This window comes from Pygoscelis adeliae, unplaced genomic scaffold (genome assembly GCF_000699105.1).
Source record: "Pygoscelis adeliae isolate BGI_AS28 unplaced genomic scaffold, ASM69910v1 Scaffold45, whole genome shotgun sequence".
NCBI classification, from domain to species: Eukaryota; Metazoa; Chordata; class Aves; order Sphenisciformes; family Spheniscidae; genus Pygoscelis; species Pygoscelis adeliae.
The window spans coordinates 10,206,805-10,230,841 of NW_008825114.1; the positions used below are offsets into that span (position 1 = coordinate 10,206,805).

The 24,037-nt window shown below is 36.3% G+C and overlaps 1 protein-coding gene across 1 annotated transcript in view; it reads right to left on the reverse strand.

Moving 5' to 3' along the window:
* The window catches only part of PRUNE2 (prune homolog 2 (Drosophila)), a 112,457-nt gene that overhangs the window by 75,871 nt on the left and 12,549 nt on the right, over positions 1 to 24,037 (reverse strand). The window contains exon 6 of the mRNA XM_009328186.1: positions 23,393 to 23,487. Within this exon, the coding sequence (XP_009326461.1) occupies positions 23,393 to 23,487 (95 nt within the window). The remainder of the gene's footprint in view (positions 1 to 23,392; positions 23,488 to 24,037) is intronic.

Consider the following 24,037-nt stretch of genomic DNA (forward strand, 5'->3'; position numbering starts at 1 on the left):
AACGATAGTCATGCTATTTCTCAGGCACTCAAGTTTAGCAAAATGCCCTTCCAGGAATTAAAAGTTCTCTGCTAAGTATGTAAAAATTTTAGAAATGCATTTTTAATTATTTTGATTAAGTCAGTTTTGCACTGTATGCTAAATCACTACCACCTTGCTTGGCCACCCATGCTGCCTTGTCAATATGGAGTAACCCTCATCTGGAATACACCTGGAGACAAAAGACAGACTAATTTTCCAGTCATTCGGTTCATCTCTCTGCTGAGGAAGCTGAACATCTTCCTCCAAGACACACAAACAAACAGGGATCAATGTGTTTCCAGTGGAACTGGCTTTAGTCTCATATGCACTGGCTGTTTCTGAACAGGAACTAGGAATTGGACAGAGATGATCAAATACCATACACTGAACTTTGCCACCAAAAAAATCCCAGTCTTCTTACAACTAAGAATAGCAATTCAGTTTCTTGCAATTCACTTAAGTTTTCCTGAGGATTCTTCTAATAAGCACTTACAGTTATGCAAGCAAAATGCCGTTAGCAACTCATTTGTTAAACAGTCAGTTCCTTCAGAAGAGATAAAAGGAGTCATTACCAACACAAGCAAAAACAGAATAAAACAAAGTTCTTTGCAGATGCCTGTCAGGGGACACACACTTGGTTACACCAGGCAGAAATTCAGCTGTGGCACCCTTGCCCCTGTTTTACATTTACAGTAGCTAAGACAGCAGCTTTTACTGTTGAGATGGTTAAAGTTTCTGAGAGCAATATACAGGCTGTGTGTAAGACGGATTTTGGATGACAACTGGCAGGACCAAGCTCTCCAGCCTACATGCTTTATTCAGTTTGTATGCTTCAGAAAGTTGTCTCTCTAGACAAGTAAAAGTGAAAAATGAGATGCAAAGCAAGATAGTACCCTGAATTCAACTCAGAGTTAATCACTCTGAGGCACAGGACCACTGCTCTGCTGACACTGGCATGTAAATCTAGTTTAACAACCATTGGCCCTCAGGGCCCAAAGCAGCTGGAATACATTTAATATGGTTCTAATTTTACTTGATACTTACATGGAACCCTCAATGTTTAAAAGAAATTATGACTATGAGTGTGTAAAAAGAAAAAAAAAAATCTCTTTTTTTTTTTGCTAAGGAACAATAATGCAGGGATTTTGTTGGGGTTGGTAAACAAAAAAGTGCTCTAACTTTTAACATTACAGGATGAGTGGCACGCAAAATCATTATATTCCAGTATGTTCAGCAGCCAGGCCAATCAGTTTCCAAAAACTTTTGTTGGTGCTGATCACGTTAGGTCGGTACTGCCTCTGCTTAATGCAAGGTTAAAATGGGCTTTATCAACTGTTGGCAATTCTAGTCTGTGCGCTAGTGTCTCCAGCTAGCACAACTGACTCTCCTCACACCATTACAGCTTTCTTCCAAGCACTTAAATCTTGAGCCAAGCCTAATCTGTCAGGTAAATTGTATAGTAAGACTGTTAATAAAGTAAATAAATATATTTAAATATAAACTCAATAAATAACAAACTAAAAAATTAACAAGAAAATAAATATATAGCAAGTTAGCAGCACATATCTGAGTTTGCCACAGGCATGCCATGCATAGCTATAATGCTTTAAAAAACATTTGTTTACCCTCTGCTTCACAAATGCAGTCATGCATTGTCACTGAAGCATCTGTCTAAAACAGTAAAGAAAGAAACAAGTACTTCTCAGCAATGTCAAAGCAAAATTTCACCTAACGAACCAAGCAGCTTATTTACTAAATTTTCTACTGCTACCCATTGACTTCACTGTAGCCTGTTGATAATTTCAGGTTTCAAAACTAAGATTTTGAATACAATTCTTTAAATGTTGAATTTGTGTTGTCTGAACATTGAAGTAAACAAAGTAAAGGCAGGGTAGAAGGGTGGTCAAACTGCTAATGCACTTACAGATAAAATGTACTTAAAATATATTCAAATCTTACCAAATTCATGGAACTGAAGTAATTCATGGAAGTAAAAAATATGTGCATGAGCACCTTATTAATTAGGCCCGTAGTTAAAGCTTTCTATCCTGCTGGCTCATTTTCAGAATGCTCTCACTTCAACCTCTGTGAAATTGATGTTTTTTAATTCAGGGCCTCATTTATTTTCTGAAAATATTACTAAAAATGTTAACACATAAATGAGAAAGCTGGGGCTCCAAATAGCATCCAGACTTCTTTCAAACCGTGAAAAAAATCCACATGGAATGACACGAGGGCTTTACCTCTGCTACACTGTGCATTGCAAAACCATCTATTGCTGAGTGCTAGAGAGAGGGCTATAATGGAATGCATAATATATTATCACAACCACGCAGTAGCTGATAAGTAGTAAAGTAAAGGCTCTCTTAACAATTTGCACGTTAAATGGTGCAACTACTAATTACTCTAGTTTTAGAGTTTTTTCTATTACCAGAATAAACAGCGGTATCACAGACCTACAGCTCTTTTGATGAAGATACTTGTATCATAATCCTTAACAAAAGAAAATTTTAGATGCCAAATCTGCAAAAGAAAATAAGACAGAATAGTCCAGAGCTAGAGGGACATAAAGGCACTCACTTATCTCTCTTTACACTAAAGCGTGAACCCTTCTATTCCTCCCTCTTACAAAAGGAACGGACCATGCACTTCAGCAGAACAACATTCTTATATACAAGGTGTGGTTTACCTCCACCACTGTACTTCCACCAGGAAGGAGAGGAGGAGTGATGAGAGGAAATAGTAGAAGACACAGCATCCTTTGCCTATCCTTTTAGTGAAAAGCTGCTTGCAGATACCAGGGAGGAGAAAGAGGATATGGCAAAGAAACTGAGAACAGGTAGAAGGAGAGAGGGAAAAGAGGGTATCCATAAAATTGGCATGTGAGTTTATACCAGAATAATACTTACAAAGAATTCTCTGTTGTGCTGAGTTCATTGAATAAAACATTGAAAAACACAAGGTACAGGAAGAAACGGGAAACAAAGTACACACAGTAACAAGCATGATACCATCTGAGTATGAGCATTACAAAAAAAAGGGAGCAGACAAGAAGTCTTGATTAAAAGACATTTAAATCTGATCACTCTATCAAGCTTTAGTCTTTTATTCTTGTTCTCCCACCAGATGGTGCCCTTGCAGCACCCATGAACGAGCTAGGTGCATCCCTACCTCTGTCTACAGACACAGGCACATACACATTTCACTCCGTTGGTTTTCATACCTGTTTCTGAAGGGACAGTTTAGATACAACACTGACACTCGAACAGTTCTTAAAAGAGGAGAGTTTTCAGATAGCTCTTGACATACAGATTTTTCAAAATCTCATTAGAAGTCTAACTAATTTTGGTAGCAGCATGATCTACAGGCCATGCCTGCCCCTGTGGCAGCTGGTATCCACTATGGTATCTGGATCTGTAAGCAGGAGAAGAATGACAGTTTGGCATCAATTAGGAGAGCGCATAAACTCTTGGAAAACACTGGAGATTTATTTTGTTGCCTGAAACATGGTTTTTAACCTGGAAATACTTCATCTCTGTAGAGCTGTGTATTTCTCCCACAGTGATGAAGAAAGCTTTGCAGCTGTTCAGGTTAATGTGTTCCTGTTTGTCTGCTGACATTTAAACTGGAGGATACACAGCATTATTCAAAGCTTGATTGGCACATGGAAGTAAAATGTGTAATCAGTGTTAATCTCCTAGCCTATTACTACTGTCTTTCATAATCTACATATATTTTACAAAAATCTTTAGAAAGAAATGCTATCAGAGCAAATGATGCATCAAATTCAAACAGGCCATCAAGATTGCTAATGGATTTTAATAGCAGCTATTACAGCATAATGGTATTTTCCCAACAGCTGTTTGTTTATAAAATTTTCAGTTTACAAGACCTTTATGTCCAATCCCAGGAGACATCCTTCAATTCATTTATAATCATTTGGTTCAACCTACACATAAATGCTGTCTTATTTGCATTGGGTGTGTTTGTATATCTGTATAAGACATGAGCAACTACCACAGCAATGAAAATGATAGGGAACATTACAAGCTAAACTAATTAGTGTGTATCTTTTGACTTTAACAGCAAATAAGTGTTTTATATGTTTCTTCTCTCTTCCTACTCTTGAATAGCTCATTTCAACTAAGAAACAGCTGCCTGGATTATAGCCTATTTTATGTCTCAAACTGATATACCATTATTTGTTTAGTTCCATGTAGCTACCCCTGTTTAAGAATTTGAAATGTAGTGCTAGGTGTCACAAGGGCATAACTGGAGCAACTGGCCAGCAGATAATGGCATAATGTGGCCTGCAGAAATGGTGGAGAAGCATTAGAGGAAAAAGATCTTGACAGGCTTCCAAAGTTTGATCTGAGCTGGAAGACCTGCCAGAGATAAAAACAAAAAAGCATGACTTTTTCCAGGTTTGGGTTGGTTTTGTTTTTTTGATCAAATATTTTTGGATATCTATTAGATCTGAAATCAGGAAGAAATAGGAAACTAGGACCCTTGCATGCTTTTTCCATTGGAGTCATGTTCAGAATTGAATGGTACTTTACCAAATGAGATTTTTTTTTAAGTATTGAGAAGATAACTAGGAATGGAAGCTATCTATGACCTGAGCAGAAAAATTGTTAATTTTATTGAATGAGTTTTTTAGAAGTTGCACATTTGCAGATGGCTGTTTGTCCATTTTTTTTCCTCGATTCTCAAGCTGCCTATGTAATATAATTTTTTAAATAACAGTTAATGCTGAAGTCTGGATAAATGCCTTTTAGTATATGTACTAATGGGTAAGTTTTTTCCAGAAACATCTAGACCTAATTAATTTTGCATCCATGTTGTTAGCAAATATCCTACTAACAACAAATACCAGAGAATTTTTTGAGGATATAGGACAAAACAGAAAAATCACACACTTCACTTTAAACGATGCTCTCTTTGGACAGTAGATGGCTCCAATTTTCCACAGAAGAAAACTACCACTAAAATTCTCAGCCAGGACTGTCGTTTCCACAATACAGGAACAGGGGAGTTAGTATGCAGTAAGCAGGATATGAATAAACAAGCTGTTAAGTGGGTACTGTTTCTGAGTAGTGTTAGGTAGCCACCTTACAAAAAGGCACCTTTCACCCATACTATAAATGTTCTCCTGAGTAATTAGCTTATAGTAAACGTCAGCCACAGCCAGGCTCTGTAGATTCACATTGTACCTCTGTGCTTGCTAATCTCTGTGGTCTGATAAGCACTTAGCTGTCTCAAGTAATCAGGAAACTTACTAAAAGAAGAATCTTTACTTTTTTTTTCATGGAGTGCCTTGGCACTCATGGAGCTTTACATGGAGAGCCACCACCTTCTCTTCCCAGTCTTTTCAATACCATACCATCACTTACCACTACTATTTGGTTTACTCTATTTTTCCACATCCATTCTGCAAGGCATAGCTATTAGCAGAAGTTTTCATGCCAGAAGAAGTACTAAAAAGTAAAAAAAAATATTGTTTCTCCCAAGACACATGGTCTAAGGTCCAAGGCCTTTCGTCTCTCCCCATGTTTGCCAAGAGAGTTATGGTCAGATCTAGTTCTGGCCTTGCAGCTGATAAGAGGAAAGCAATTAGAAAGCACAATCTAAATGTGATCAAGTAAAATACAAGTACTGTCTATCTCTAACCAGCTATAGAAGAGTGGGCTTAAAAAAAATCCACCAATGAGATTAGACTGCAAAACCCACAACTGATATTTATAAACCAATTGGCATAAAAAAGTAGACAAAATCACCTCAAGGCTGACTCTTACTGGTTACTAGTAATCACTAGCATCATACTGGAGAGACCCTATTTTGTTGATGGGAGAGTTACCCTTTGAGAACAAGCGGTGTGGAGTGGTCTACCCAGAAAAACATAAGAAAAAAATATTGATTGAAGACTTTTGTTTCTTCCATTTACAGGTGGACCCTCCTATCTTACATGAGGACCTCATGCCTATGGATATGCCACTGAATACCTTCAATTGGTTTTAACTGAGAAATTAAAAAATATATAGAAGGAAGATTATATATATATAGAAGATCTGTTAGTTTTGGAACTGCTTGGATTTGAGCTTCAAGAACTTACCCATATTTCACAGTATTATTTAATTTTGTTGGATGGCATAGAAAAGAACATTGCCTTAACTTGTCTGAAAAGTGCACAGCGTATGTGTAGGTAACTTCATGTTAGTATGCAAAGTTTTGCAATGCCTTATTTTTCCTTCATCTCATCTATGATATCTCCAGAAAGTTTGTTCAAGTTGCATATGTCTATGCAACATGTCTAACTTGCAATAAGTTAGACATATCTGAGATATCATCATAAGTGGTTTGGGTAAAGGATGACCTATTATATACTTTAGCGTTTAATGCCTAACGGATACCACTGTTACAGGAAAGCACAGCGACAGCCACGGAAGTAAAAGCTATGTAGACGTCCAGGGAAATTCAAAGGTAGTTATATAAGAGACTCTTTATAAGAGTTATTAAATAGTATTTTCCTCACAATTTTATAATAACTTAGTAGCTACATTCTCAGTGCTGGCAGAGCTGTGCTCAACACAGCTCTTGCATCTATCTTTATAACAAGTATTCTGGCTGATGTGTTTCACCCACCGTTAAGTTCCCACAATTTAGGTTTTAAAGCACAGCCATGTTCTGACACAACCACAGCAGAAACCAAGTAGTTCCTGCAATTAAAGCTGTTTTGCAACCTATTTTGGGGACATATATAATACTCAGCCATCGCAATTACTCCAAGAAGGTTAGAAGACTTTAAATTGCTACTTAAAGAACTCAGACTACTCAATTTAATTCTTGCTGCTGTTACAGACTTCCCATAGGATCTCCAACATATCCTGCATCCTCCACCCTGTGTATCATACTGACCCAAGGAACTTCCAGTCGAATGATAAAACTAGAGATTCCAAAAAGAAATTGAAGATACAAAGTATTTGACTGATGCCTACTCAAAAGAAATTTTCAGCACTTCAATATGTATGCCATGTAAGCTTAGTCTCTGAATAGTTTTCTGTACAATAAATGAAGGGTGGGGAGGGGGGAGCCAACACTCTTTAGAGTTTTCCTTGCACATTCCTTGTACTTTCAGTGTAGTACAAAATAGTATGCAAATATACCATACTATATACATATAGGAATGCTATCTCTTCCATATAGAATACATCTTATTAAACTCTTTTTCTGAACAGTGCATTACATTTCCTTGTACTACTGAACAAATACTGTATTTCTTGCTGACACTGACATTGAATTATGTGCATCAGACACTCATAGGGAAGTATTAAAGGAGTACTGAGGGGTTTTGGCTCAATTCATAAATCATTATGTGATCTTTCAGGATTCATAATCATCCATAAGAATAAAACTTCACAGAACTAGCATGAAAACTACAGAAGATGTGGCACTCCCTCAGAGTTTGTAGGTCATTAATACATATCTACTCAAATATTTTGCCTCAATAGTAAGAAATTAGTCTATTCCACAGTGGAAAATCTATGTAAAATAAAATGTAATGCAAAATTTCTAACAATGCCAAATGGATGCAAAGCTGGAGGAGAAAATATAATGTATCACTTATTGAGGCCATGATAAACTGGTAGCCTATAAAAGGAACAAACAACTTCAACATTTTTTTAACACAAACCAAATATATACTCTGTTTCCACCAATCACTTGAACATAAAATTCTTTTGTCTCACTGACAAGAAAGCTAGCGCATATTTGTGTGTCTTGATTTCCATTAACTTCTCCTTAGTTATTTTTACTGAACAAATTATGCACTATTTATTTTATTATTAGGAACTCCTCCTAAGCTGTTCATGGAACTGTCTAATGAATGGGAGGTAATCTACCACTGCTATCATCAAGTTAGTAAATTTAGCTGTGGTTTTATTGGTACTGAGCATTATTCTAAGACAGACACAAGTACAGTTAACTGTAAAAATGCCTGATAACACTCAATCCTAATCTTCATGGAACTTACAAATACTGAGTAAACATGTTCTGCGCCCTCTCTCAAACAAGTCTATATTCTGTGTTCTCACCAAAAAATACCCTCTTTTATGTATAAATAGAACTTATAACATTGAATAATTGGCTCTCTACTTACTAGGTCAGATTCTGATTTCAATTCTATCTCGTAAGATGAAAAATGGCTTCAGATGAGTTAGTATAAGTCACTGGAGATAATTTACATTGGAGAAATACCAATACCAATGCATTGAAGAGATACCAATACATCTAACCAAACATCCTTCCAGATAGGATGAGTTTCAATATCTTTCATGTTCTCCCTTTTTTATTCTATGTTATTTGGACAATTGCTTAGGGCCTTATGAATTTTTAGTATTGACTTATTTCACATAAATTAATGGATAAAATATTTCTATATAGCAAGATATTTCATCAGACAATGCAAAACGATGTCCAGGATCCTAATAAATACCGTTATGTCTGAAATGAGTTATCTCAGTAGTGACTTGGGCTCAGATTTATTGTACAGTTCATCAACTTCTCAGCATGCTGGATAATGAATGTTTCATTTACATTGCTAATTGCCAAGCCATGGTTCCTTCAACCTTTAACCCTTACGCTTTATCACATTATCACCATATGTCACTATAATTGCATTTAACATTCCAAATAACTAACTTTTTCATGAGGTCAAGAGATCCTTTTTTAAAGGGTTACCAGTGGGGTATCTTCAAAACTACCAAGAAAACCAGCATTATACAGATACTGCAAAACTAACACATTTTTTTCTTCGGGAGAACAAAGCTTCTACCTTCTGACCCAAAATAAGCTCTTTTCTGCAACGAAATTGTTTATACTTCTGTGAAGAGCTTCAACGTTACTGTCTGTGATTACGAAACACTATTAACTAAGACCTAATACGAGCTATCTTCTGAATCTGCATGAGATTTTTGTCTCTAGTTTTCTTGATCTGTGGAATTATGCAGTTATTTCCACATATCATATCATCTTGATCTTCATTCTGCTTTGCCTAAGTAGTAAAATATTTTACTGTAGGTACCATCCAAGATGCTGTCTTAGGCTATCTCTCTGGTATAACAGCATTGCTACTCATCTGCTTACAATTATACTTTCCCTCAATGGAAACTGGACTGTATCTTAGCTCTAGAACATCCTATGGGCAATGTTAACTCACTCTGCACCTGAAAGCCCTGTTCTTTCAGTTGACTTTCACCACAAATACTTCTTCCAGCTCTGAAATCTGCATTGTCAATAGCAAAGTTTAAGCCAAATCATACACAGAAGAAGCTGTTCTGGAAAAGGATTTTACTACCAAGTGTAACTGAGTCAGTTTTACTGCTTGTGTATGGTTAAACTGAAGAAAGAAAGGACACTCCTGGTTGGTAATGTTATGTCAGCAGAGACTCCAGCCTCTCCCCATTTCTTTGAAACAAGAAACTTTGGCAAGGTACTTTCTCAGAACATGGCTGAATTTCAGAAAGTTAGAAATTTCTTTCTCAGGATCTGAGTCAGAAATCTAGATACACCCTCACAGACAGCAATGAGCACCAAATTGCATTAGAATAAAGAAAATGGGCAATTCAAAGATAAAACAGAGTGAGCCTAATTCATTTTCCATGCAGCAAAAATTTCATGTTACACAGCAGGTAGATAGCTCATATTTCTCACAGCTCACATGTTCCTCACATATATGTAGTGCATATATATACACACACACATAAATGTATGGAACACTTATGTGGCATGCAGTGCCACAAATTAGTAGCCTCATCTCTAAGAATATGGCATATTCTTGAAGCCCACGAGTTGGTGAAGCTTCAAGCTGATTTATATCACATCTCATACTGGTTTATGCCTTTGTGTTCTCTGCCATAGTAGCTCACTCTCCTCTTCTGCCATCATTTCGTACCTCTTCTCTGACTCTTGGAATGTGCTTTCTGACCAGACCTCGAATCCCTGAAAGCTCCTTTATTTCAGTTGCCTCCACCACCCACTTCTACTGCAGAAACTTCGCCTGACTCTATGCACAGAACACTACAACATAATAAACATATTTTAAAATTTTAAACTATAATGGAGTTGCAGGCATGAAATACCCAGCATATCTTATAAGGTTCATATACCCCTCTCTTCCAACTTGCAACTACAAAATAATGATTTAGCACATACTGCTGCTAGCATGACCCTCTTGCCAAGCTGTAGACAATCCCTTTTCAAATCACCTGCAGCATTCACCCAGTAAACATCCATTTGTCATTGCCCAACTGATCATCTTCCTGGATGTCACAGAGAGGGACTGTTTCTGCTACCTGCTAGCTTGGACAGGACATAACCTTCTCATTTGTCTATACATAAAACATGAGAAAAGGCTAGAATCAGAACCATAAAACCCCTTTGAATTAGATTAAGACCAGAAATGTAGGGGGTTTTTTTCTTCAAAGTGTTTCAATCCATTAAATATACATTAAAAAGGTTAAAAAATCAAATTCCATGTTACCACTGGGAAACGAATATTCCTTCATGCACACCAGCTGAGACTCAGCACAAGTATTTCGCTTAAAAGAATTCCTAAATATGAGGAACTTTTAGCAGTATATATCAAACAGTGTGTTCCTAAGAGATTTAAGCATATTATGGTTATCCATTTCCAGCTGCTTCTGTGGAGTCAAACTTTGTTTTTATGTTAACAGATAACATTATTATCACATTTTGTGAAGAATAGTGGCATCAAGCACAGATACATCACTGACTGTGCAGAACGCCATTTGAAAATATGCTTGTTTTTTGAGTCTTTCATAATGGATCAAAAATATAGCCAAATTCAATGCCACTTTAAGTGTGTTCAGAATATGAGTTCACAATGACTGAGTGTACAGTACACAAAGGATCCCTCATCACTTAATTTACTTTAACCTCCCAACCATTTCCAGTTGTCAGAAGACACTGTAAATTAACATTTTTCTAAAATGGTTAAAGCATAAAATCCAGAGAGTCCAAAACAGTCACTGGTGGCACCTGACTTCAGCTGGCTGTTGTTCACAGAAATTTAAATGCATAAATAGGAATTAGTAAAATGACTACTTTCATGGTTCTGTCCACCTAGGCATCTTGAAAAACTCACTTTGGATTTTACTGCTACACTGGTAGTACTAGAAGTCCACAGGAAGTGAGGCTGAGGTTTGACTTCTGAGTAAATATTGGTTTATACTACAAAACACAACTCCATTACCTCAGAGGATCTGTGTAAGTGTAACTGACTGGAACACTGTAAACAATTAGGCTAATGATATACATGAAGGAAGAATTTATACTAGATGATAAAACAACCAATATTTTCTATTTAGTCATCTACAAGTATTTACAGATTAGTTCATGGAGAAGATCAACAAGATGTGGCACACTAGAGGAGTATAGAATACCCAATAATAAGCAGAGAAACAAAACTGGCCATTCAAATTAACCCTTGTTCAAAAGACTGAACAAGGGGAAATCGAACACGACTAGAAATACTAATATACAAGTTAAATATGCAACCTGTGGATCTTATTGCCAACCTGTGGAGATCACACAGAGGCAAACATTAAGTAGGATCCAAAGAAAGAGTTTTGTATTTATTTGAACTAAATACCTGCAGGTGTTGTAAATGAAGTATTTCCTCTTGAAGACTTAGAAAAAATGTTGCCTAAAGAAAATTATATCATGATTGTTCAATGCAGGACTATTGCACTTTCTTCTAAATCTGAACCATGCACAGTTCTCAGTTATTTGGCTGAATCCTCAGATCTGGAATGGGAATGTGCAGGTTTCTTGCTGGAACAGAAAGTATCTGGACAGAAAGGAAGGTATGTGCATTACCGAGATCTACTGTATGACCATGAGGCAGAGGGCAGGACTCAAACCACATCTTTTTTAAAGCATTTTCTTTTGTAGCTATTTCCTGTTTGTAATTACAATATCAAGTGTGTAATGGCAGCACTTTCTATTTTCAGAACAATGCATCTGTTTATGCAATGGAATTTCTTTTGCTCAGATATGCGGGCTCCTAACTGTAAAGCAGAGTTTTTAGGGTTTTTTTAACTATAGCAATGCAGACCCTCCTGTGAAAAAACTCACTCCCTAAGCTGGAAGCACTGATGAAAGAGTGCTCACTTGGGTTGCTGATACGTGCTTAGTACTTTGTGCTCTCCAGTGATTTTTCACACAGGCACGCTAAGGAGTGGGGTTGACCAAGCTCCAAAGAGTCCTGGAAGGACAGTTATGGCAGCAAAGTCCCTAGAGGGAGAAGGTAACCCGCAGAGAGAAAGAAAGCACATATGCAACAGTAAGAGAAAGCCCCAGGAACTCGTGGGAGATGGGAGGTTTTCAAAATATTGATGCTGTGGATTTCCATGGTTGTGAGTCTCGAGAAAAATCCACACCATTATTTATTTTATATCTCTTTCTTTGCCTGTTCCAGATCCTAGCAGTGGACTAGAGCATCAACACATTCACTCCGTTGGTGATCCTACTGTGAAGGCCCATGGAAAAGCTAAAGAGCCCCATGCCACAGCAAGAGCAGCAATGTTTTCACCAACTGCCCTTCATGGAGAGAGCACAGCCCTGGGGGCCTGGCAGCATGCCAGATTGGAGCAGGGAAGGTATAATTTACACACTGCCATGCAAGCTCCAGCAAATCAGTCTCATGGCAAGAAAAGCGCAGCATTTCAGTGAGTGGCAAATACATACATAGTCAACTAAATGCCACAACTATATGGACTGAACCTGAATATGTTTAGTTCAGTTTAAAAAAATGGGGTGGGGGGAGAATATTAATAATTTCATTGCCTTTTTTTTTTATTCACTCACTATGTGTTTACCATAAATTAGACCTGCTGAGAGTGTGATGCTGAGCAACCCATATGGCAAATACTCAACTGAGAGATGTGAAAGGAAAATCACTTTTTTGTTTCTGAATTATCTCTATTCCCTTTATTTAGAAAGTCTTGTTTAATAGGAAATGCTGAGAAACAACCTGCTAATGCTATTTATATAGAGAAGAAGAGATGACAAACTTTTTAGACCAAAACAATACATTTTCAGTAGAATATGATTCAGTACGTGATGAAATCTGACAAAAAAACAGTGCTTAACTCAGTGCTCAGTTAAGATTTTTGGCTTTAAAACACAGTTACAGGAGTGCTTGGTTGTACAATTGCCATTTATTCAAACTCATCCCCAAATCCTTCTTCAGCTAAAACAATCCACAGCTAGTGTAGGTCTATGGTGTTCTACTAACCAAAGAGTTGACCTAACAGTTCCCATTTCGGGTACAAAATTAATCTATTCCAACCTTTTTCCTTTCTAGTCTGTGACAAACACTGAGAGAATGAACCAGCATACACAGATGTCTGGCATCCATGAAATCTAAAAAAATCAAATTCTGAGTGTGGAATCCAGGCACAGCTTGCTGACTATATCTCTTTGGCAATCTTGCAGTGGGGGGAAAAAAAGAAGATTGGACTGCAAGAAGATTCCCTGTGGACTCTGTTTACTCTTAACTTTCTGTTTCTGTAAGTCTACATCTTTTTTTTTTTCCTTTTTTTTTATTCCCCCTGGGAGAGGGAGGAGGGAGGGAGTCATATTTTATGAAAATTCCTTGGAAATGTGACTAAGAAAAAGGCAAGCACAACAGCAAGACAGAAATACTGAAATGCACAGTCAGGTTACAGAATATCTAGTAGTGAGATTTGTCCTTCTGTAAAGAGAACTAAAACTGACAATAAATAGATACCAACTAATAGCTTTTGTTGGCAAAGGTGGAATACAGGGTAGGAGAGATTTTCTTCAACTGGTTTTGTTGTTCTTGCAAAGGAAGAAGAAAAAGCATCTGGCAATGAAGACAAATAATCCTGCCAGGTTCTCTCTTTGATTTTACTACTGACTTTATAGCCCTGTTTGATCTGAGCCAAAGAACCAAGCAACGCGTATTCAGATTCATTATTTCTTTCTTACAGTACTGACAATAACATTCTCCGAAGTGTGAAAGGTTGTATATACACCTGAATTCCCCATCTCTACAATGCAAATACTGTGATTTTTCTTATTTGGGGAAGACAAAATAATCAGCTGCCATAGTTTTCATTTGGCATAAACTTAGTGGACTCAGTAAACTTTTTCCTGTTTTATATCAGCATAAAAGCTGTGTTTAGAAGGAAAGGGGACTGTAAGAATACTGGAAGACAGCTGCCTGATATGCATAAGAAATTCTGATGCACTGAGACCTACATGATCACAGCTGAAGAAAGTATCCTGTTCTACCTTTGTTTCCTAAACAGTAATGAGAACTCTGTGGATTTGTATAAAACCACAAGAATTATGCTAGCATAAGAAAGGAAAATCTCCCCATAGCTAACTTTTCAGTCAAAGCATGGTTTTGTTATTAATGACAAATCACAAATATGGAGAAAGTTATGAAACTCAAATTACTGAGATTATTCTTCAGATAAAATAATTTTTTAAAAAAGGCAGATAGGAGAAAAAGAAATGCTAAAAACCTACATAAGACCTTGAATATTTCCTACTCTTTTTATCATAAACAATAAATTCAATCTGTACTTAGCAACTTTGGTTAAAGATATTGTAATTATTTCAGAAATGGGGCAATTTCAGGACTAAAAATAATACATTCATACATAGAATTTCTTATGGAGAAAAATAATATAAGTCTCTATCCCCAAAGCAGTGCAAAATTACCTTGAAGGAATTTTCATTTGATACTTTATCAAGTCTATACAGAAAAGGAAAAAAGGGTCAAAAAGTAAGATGTTGCAATGCTTGCAATACACACAGGAGTTCTGAATGACGGGTTTTCTAGGGTCAAAGAGCCTGCAGGTTAGACTTAACCTGTATTCACTTAAATACAAAAAATAAAATTTACACAATCAATCTAGCTATGGAGTTGCAGAAGAAATGGTATCTTTTGGTGAATAACATTCATGCAGCAGCTTTATGATGAAAACTACATTTTGTTAGAGAGACACAGAAGCTGTGAATAATTCTGAATACAGAAGTGGTGATTTTTCTGGGAAAAACTTTATCTGTCTCCTAGAAAGAGAGAAAGAAAAATTGCATTCTTTGGTAGAATTACAGCTGGTATTCTTAGCTACTCTGAATTTGAATACTCAAATAGGGGCTGAAGGGTTTCAACTTGAATCAATTTGGGGTTTTTTGATCCCAGTATTATAAATGGAATATTTTCAAACATATACAAAAATTAAATAAACCCTAAAGTTTTCAGTCAGACAAAACACTTGACTTCAAGTAAGCCAGAGAGTGTACCCAGTTACACAGAGGCAAAAGAAGGATCTTCCCTGTCATCGTCTAACTGGAGAACATAAATGCTGAAAGATCTTACAGAGCACTTGATGTGACTAATTCAAAATTCCAAAATGTTCCTACATCTTAAAATAACCAATAGCTTCAGGACTAGGCTCCTGATATGTAGCAGAAGGTATAAAATTCAATGGTGTATGCTAAAAACACAGGCTATTGTAATGTTTACAAGTGTTAAGCATCCACTTACATTCCAGTTCAGAAGGTGTTTTAGGCACATGCTTTGCCAAACAGATGGAACAAAAGGGATATTTCAAGACACAGCAGACATATTTTGTTGGTTTTCTGCATCAAAATATCACTATTCTAAACAAATACTGCATGATTTTAAATGTGGGGGTTTGTTTTAATTTCTAAATGAAAAACACAAAAGGAGTCACTAAGACAGACATTTGCTTAGAAATACCCTGTATCTCTCTGTCGCTTCCTGTGGACAGAACTGCTGTCTTCTGTAGTAATGCAACACTATTACTAGCAAACCCAAAAGAAGTCCTTTTACTTATATCTGGAATTATACAGTAACCTTGCATCAGCAGTTTAATGTTCTAATTAAGTTGTTTGCCACACAATAGCAAAGAAAAAACATAAACTAAATAGCAGAAAACAAAATTTAACTTTTCTGTAATATTCATATTGTTGTTATCCCTAACTGTTATCAGTTCCTATATTCTCATGCATTATGGCCAGATCTTAAAATATTAAATGTCCAAGTTAGATTTTTACATAGAAATTTTAAAAAAGTGTATTGTATTTCATAGAAAAAAATCTTTTTATGCTGAACATTTCTCAAAACAGCACCTCCCGCTGTCAATGTCTATGCCCCATGAGCAGCTGAGCTGAGACGCTACTGACAAGAACTAGAAGAGTACACAAATGATAAATTAGTCAGCTTTGTGGAAGTCAGGAATGCAGTCCAATAATGATAGTGTAGATGATAGCATTTTATTTAGCTGAGAGATAGTGCAATTTATACAGCTGTATTTCATAAAGAAATTATCTTAATTTATTTAAACATATTTCATAAATGATACAAAAGAAAACAGTTTATCTTCTTGAACAATGTACTTGTAAACACAAGCACATTTTTACTGTAATGTTAATAGATTAATCTAATGTCTATGCTTATTCCTTTAATAATTCTCATAGTTATTTTACTTTGTTTATTAACTTTTGAACCAAGATTCAACAAAACCAGTAAAGCCAAAACCATAAACAATAGCATTGGCCAAATTTAGACCAGATGTCACACAAATTATAGCAGATGAAGTCTACCCAATTTCTTCAGACACCAAAATAAAAAATCCTACATACATACCGTTGCAGACCTGGTATCACTGTGTACCTCATGCATTCTTGAAGAGATAGATACTGCAAGTACAAAATCTTTGATGCTTCTGGTTTACTACGAGTTATGACAGCAGTATAGAATAAAAAAATCAAATACAACTTGCAAAAATGACAGCGGAATAAATCATTCTTTAATGGTTTAAGCACAGACTGAATTGGACTGATTGATAAATATAATGGTCTTGGCCAGTTTTACAAGTTTATATTTTTCTCACATCGCAAGGAACCATAATGAACACCTTGCCTGACATCCTACATGGCTTCATGCAGAAACATCTCACAGAGTAGGGAAACTTTAGCTCATATCTCCCTCACGTCATCTTCTGGAAGGGATCTGCTCTTGATTTTAAAACTATAAGCAATCCAGATAATCACTGTAATCAATGTCATTTTCGCTGCCATTTGATTCCACACAGTTAATTATGAAGTACTTAAAACAGTCTAAGGTTCTCCCTACCAGTTTCCTTTCATAACTTTAGAGACGAGTACCTAACTACAACAGAGAATTCAGCAGGTCTGCCTCATCTCTCCACACCTGGGATTGTACTCATTACAACTGGGGCACTTCGGCTGACCTGAGGCATCAACAGAACAGCTACCGTCCTCCAGAACATGGCAGTCTGACGTTTAAACATGAGTACGGTATTTACATTAATGCACGTTTGGCTGCATTACTCAGTCCTTTAAGGTGATGACTTAATCCTCCTAATACTTCTAAAAAAGCAAATGAAAGTATGTTCAGTCTTTGTGTACTATATATATTATACATTTTCCCACAGGCAGATCTCACACACTGACATTTTAAGACCTTAATTAAGGTTGATTTATTTACAAATGGTATGTTTTCAACTCTCAGAAATGATGTATTTAATGTTTTATTTTTAAACACAATTAAAAAATAATATATAAATATATACATACTGCAAATGTAATACAGATAACAAATTCATTTAAGCCCATTTATGCACATTAGTGACACACCATGTGGCAGAAAGACTAGGACTACAAGAAGACCCCTTGGCGATTTATTTTATATTAAATCCCTAATGGCCTCTTCTCATCTTTGCAAAAATATGCACAAAAGTCCAGACTACGCAGCCATTGAAATGAATGGTTATTTATTTGCTAAACGAGAACCCTATGTTTAATGTTCCTTAGACATAAGGTAGTCTGCAAAAGTCGCATTCCTACAGCTCCATACATCATTTATTTTACATACCCTAACTTCTCACAACAGGCATCAGAAAAATATCTCTGAACAGCATTGCTATTGTAAGTTGCTGAGAATTTTGTTTCCAATTCCATTACTGGAAGATTAAATGTTAACATGTTTACTTGGGGTTTTCTTCCTGTTTTGTTTTTAGCATTAAAAACAAATTTATGGACCAATCTGATGCCATTTAAAATATGTTTGTATTTATACTGCAGGAAAAAAGTTCCCAAATGCATAACTATGGTCCAATCATTACAGACAACAAAAGTTCAAACCTTCAAACAAACATGTTGTAATCTCACTTATCTGCTTGCAATAGTCTATCTAGCACTTGTTTGACATTCTCCAGCTGAGACAGAGATCCTTGATGTGCTTTACAGAAGTATTAAAAGCATCACTTTTCATAATACACAAATAAAATTGTCCAAATCAGTAACATAGTTGCATGCCATACTAGTACTACAAAACAGCCTGAAAATTAAACCGCCTCGCTGAGATCAGACTATTTATTCATTAGGAAGCAGATCCACTGTGCGTCCAAACATTTCTAAATTTCCTGAGTTACTGTTGCTGGAGCAGCCACTGTGCTGTGAGTTTCTCTGAGACACAGAGCCACAAAGAGGAAAGCTGTTGCAACTTGGTTGCATCCTCAACTCATTTGGACTACTAGATGCTACCTAAGGACAGTCAAGCTCACTGTGCCAGCATGAACTTGCAGGTCACGTTCTTGGGGCAACACCACTGGTGACAGCAGCCTTCTGTGAGGCTCTGCCATTTTCTCTAAACCTCTTGGTTGGCACCCCCATAGAGGTGGCTCCAACCTTACAATACTAAAAGATGACACAACGTCTACAACCTGGAAACTGTCTTTCTGAAGTATTCAGATACCACGGCCAGAAACATGAACGAGAACCTCAACAGATCAGTCAGCCTTCAGAACGCACTTATTCCCTTGTCTGTAATAGTCAATAGCAGACAATCATAGACTATTTACCTTGTTTTCAACTGACTGCCCTGCTTCTCCCTGGAGAAACTTGATTTTCTATCTTCCTAAGTTACTGTAAATTCTGTGAGCAGTTAGAATAAATTTTCATGAATCAAAAGATTAAGGACTTAGTCCAACAAACACGTTATTAAGCTACATCATCATGAGCCATTTCAACTAAATTGTACACTTGTGAAACCTGGATTGTTCTTCTGGTGCACTAGACTTAAGAAAGCAGAGAATAAAGTTCAGTTTACAAAGGACGTATTCCCTTCTCAGGAAAAAAATTACTGTCACAGAAAGTCACATTGAGAAGATATTTCTCATTTCCAAGAGAATTCCAGCAGAGAACAAGCAAAACATACTCTCAGGGTATAACATAATGTAACAGAAATTAACTGTAACACATGCACTGAATTTTGCTACAATATCTTATGAGTAACCATTATTATGACTTGGGGAAACTTTCTGGCAAAAGCAACAACAATAACTATGGTCTGGGCACTGTCACTTTTCTTTTGCCACTCTCTTGAAAAAATACTGCTATGCATGTGAAATCCAAGTAGCATACATTCTGGCAGCCAGTCACTGGAGACACAGGTCTGATTTCAACTTACAGCTTTAATGGCACCTAAATCCAGGCAGCCCAGATCCAAAGGTAGTTACCTCAAGAAATGCAAAGCCGCATATAGACTCTTACAGAAACCCCAACACATCCACACGAAATGCCTTCCCTGCCTTTATCACTGATGAAAACACTGTCTATTCCTTTAGTATCTGAAAGATTCACTTTTATCAAGACACTTAAAAAGCAGTCGATTGACAACTAGTAAGCCAACAGACAATGGATGTAAGTCACATACTGTTGATTGATATCAGTACGTACATACAAATAAAGCACTGAGATCAATTGCGCTACTATTTTTGCATTCATGTCTTTCTTCACGAGAAACTGGAGAGCAGGAGTGTACCTGCATGTGTCCTACACATCTGAGTACTGCTGTGCAATAGTACTAGAAGTAATTATGAGTACTAACTTACAAATGATGACTTATTAGTTACCATCATTTCCTTCCCTATAAAGTACAGAACTCAGAAAACATTCCCACAGATACTAGGAAATCTGTATCAATACTAGTAAAAATAGGGTTTATAGCAACATATCTAACACAAGCTTCAATTAATTTAAATTCACAGCACATTTATGAAATAAAATATTAATATGCTCATTTACAGAGGGGAAACTGAGGAAACAATTTATTTATTTAACATAGGAAATCAGCAGTAGAGAAGGGAAAGGAACTTAGCTCCAGGTCAAGACTTTGCTAAAAAAAGCATCCACCCTCTCAAGAACAGAGAATTTTTTCAGAATCTACTTTCAGTAAAGATCTGTAAGACTTGCCATAAAAACAGAAATAAGGAAAGCTTAGAATCATTTGAGTATGTGCTACTGAGGTGTGACATTTGTTAGAATATCAGACTTGCTGATCTCTGTCTTTACTATTGTGAAACTGACTGAAATCAGAGCTTGAGTGTTGAGCTGCAACACTTTTCACTCTTCATGACACACATCCAATGCAGCAGTGGATGCATGCTTGTGAACAGCTTATTCTACCCAACTATAATTGTATAATTATCACCTTTATTATTAGCATTATCACCTACATGGTAGACCATTGAAACAAAGCAAATAATCAAGCCTATAGAAAGCACTTTAATGGAAGATACTTTTGCATACCTTTTGATTAAAAAAAAAAAAAAAAATTGACCTTGTGAGATTTCTGAAGAAGCAAACACATTAGAGATTCAACACCTGCAGCAAAGCCAAGCCTGTTCTTCATGTTCCCTTAATGTTTAATCAGGTAATGTCTGTAAAGCACTTTGAGGATGAATAACAAATTACCATTATTATTGCTGAGAACATCCCGAATCCATTAAAGTTTGTGTATCCTGTGTTCATAACAGAATTCTAAACTGAATGGAGAGACAAGTCTGGACAGTTTTGTCTATAATTCCCTTATATGTATTATGTTTCTGATATTGGGTGAAGTAACTAGTGCAGAATGGTTTTACAAGCCATCTCCCTTACCATTGTGCAGACCGTTATCATCCCTGGCTCTAATAAAAGCAAGTAAAAAAGGCCTTCTGCTGGTCAAGCACTGTAAATCAGGGAGTTCAGAAAATGTTTGAACAAAGGGCAGTAATGCAGTAAACACAAAATGGGTCGCCATCCCAACTGTGAAATTAAGAGTCCTTTTAGTACAAAGTGTGACTTTGAAAACATTATAACTAGAAAAAAAGCAGTTACACCCCTGAAAAATTAGCTTTTTCTGAAGCAAACTATTCACAGCAGAACAACAGAGAGCAAAAAGTGAAGAGAGATACTTGTAACTTCCAGAAAAATGCCATCAAAAATGCTACTCATAAAATTACTTAACAGATTGGGATAAAAAAACACCTAACATCAGTAAAACACTGATCAGTTTGTTCTTTTTACATGCAACGGAGTCTCCGTTTTCGTCCATGATGGCCACGAGATATGTCCTAAGAAAAACAATTATGAAAAATTTATTGCTTGACCACCAGATCTTGACACTCCTTGAACAAAGTATGTCAGCATCAGATGTTACACAATCACTGAAAAAAGTTTGAAAATTTGCCTGCTTTTAGGACAATGAAAACCTACTGTTGCCAAACTTAATATGTAAGTTGCGACCAAAAGGAAGACAAGTTTTGGGTGGTGATTAATTTGATGAGTAAAGATGAGTTCAGCCACATTTAGCTGGAGCTTAGATCTGTGGAGTGCAAGGCTGGCATTCTACATAGGCTATTAAACAAGATTAAAAGGAAAATAAATGAAAAGAAAATCTAATGCTAAAGCTAGCTCCTAATTACTAGCCTTGTGTGTCCACCATTCACTGAAACTGACAGAATAAAAGAGAAAGATTTAAAACAAAAGAAGAGGAAGATTTTATTAAGAATTTTTAAAAATCCCATTCCCTCCTCTTTCCCCATCCCCTTTCCTCCCACCCTTGGCATAATTTTCAGGAGCAAAATCATGGTTCATAAAGTAGTGCAAGTTCGGTGGCTGGTAAAGATTGCTTGACACTGAGAAACTAACCGAGAAACTAAGAGATTCTGCTTCATTTCTTGAAGCTTCGCTACCCAATTTGCTTTGTATATCTTAGTATGCAAGCAGCAATCTGTGGATAATTATTAGCTGGATTGCACCACAAACTTCTTCAACCAAGAAGCACCTTATTTTTTGTAAAACACATCACAAAAGACATGTTGTAAGAAATCTCATGAGATATACACAGGGAAGAACTATTCATGTGATTTTTTTTAGTACCACTTGAGGTAAAATAAAGTTTTGATTAAAGTAAAATGCAAAAGTAGAAGATGACAACTTCTTTTGCATGTCAAATACTTTTGTATGGGTAACCTTCAGGCAAATGGTGAGATAATAAATTGCAGATATATACTATGTGTGTATATATTGCAGATATATACTAAAAGTGTCTCTTTGTTGTCAATATTTTCTTCAATCTAGTTAGTTTTATTACTAATCAATATATCAGTACGCAAACTTCCATCAGAAGTAATACTGCCATGTCATACTTGGTCAGTGATCTAAAGATTAATATTTTTTAATTTATATTTTTACATAATAGCCAGTAACATTTATATCTACTTCAGGTCAAGGTAAATAGCTACTGACACCCATTACACAAATAATCTTGAAATAATGATAGAAAACATACTACACAAGAGTTTTCCCTAAGCGATGACAAAATGTTTGGGACTGGTCAAGAAAGAAAATCCAAGCAGCCACTTTCAGGCTGTCTCAGGGACACTCATAAAGACAAATCTATGGTTTCGATCCAAAAGATCAAAATTCTAGGAACTTCTCTCCTATCGAGGTGTTTTTGCCTAAATGAAAATGGTGGTAGAAACAATGTGGCAATGGACACGTTTCAATACACAGTTTCAAGATACGTTTATGGAAGGCAGAAAAGAATATCCCCTCCTCTCAAAAAGCTGAGAGAGTGCTAGAGTGGCTTTATAAACTGTATGCCATACTGTAAGTGAAAGGTAGGACAAAGTCCCAGTTAGTAACTAGCTACTGAAGTATGACAGAAAGCTCACACCTTCAACCCACCCAAAGGCTGCAATTTGCTGATGCCATCATTTTAACACACTATGGTGCAGACTAACAGGAAGGAATAATCAGACGCATAATAATCTAAGTCAGACTACAAACAGTTACTGCTTCTCTCAGAGTTCATTAAATCACTGAAAATTCTGCTCATATATAATCTTGAGAAAATAACTGGCTCAAAATCTTTGTTAAAGAACCGTCTCCATATGCAATAGGGCTGTTTACCAACTACGTTGTTTAGGTTTCCTCTTACCTCCAGTGTCATGTACACAGTGCTAATTGCTACTTTGATTTCTCCATCTGAAATCTCCTTGAGATCCTTCAGCATAACCTCCTCAATACTTACACCTGTTTGAGAAGAGAAAGGAATTTCAATACGTACGAGTATCTACAGCCAACCAGATGCAGCAACATAAATTAAAAACACAGCTCAGACCTTAACATTGAGCCTTCTGTATTTTAGGACATCCTATGAGAAAATTAAAACCAACATTAATATTTCAATCCTTAATGTTTCTAGAGGGATTTTTTAAGAAAGAAAGAGATTTAAAGGCGGGGGGGGGAAGCAAAGGATGAAGAATTAAGTCTCCTGCAATGAAGTTGTGTGAACACTCAGATTTTTTAAGTGAACTGAATTCCAGTTGATGATAAAAGTATAGATATTAGGCCATTCCTACGGTCTAATATGAAATCGCTAATACAAAACACTTCTGGAATGAGTAATATATTGAAAAGCACATGTGGAATACTGTGGTATTTACAAAATATCCAGAAGCAAAGCAGTTAAGATATTCTGTAAACACAAAGTCATTCAACCTTTTTGACCTTCCTCACAAATTGATACCAACACCAATGGGTTTTTCTTATGTACATCAAATGGTGAACCAACTAGATGTTT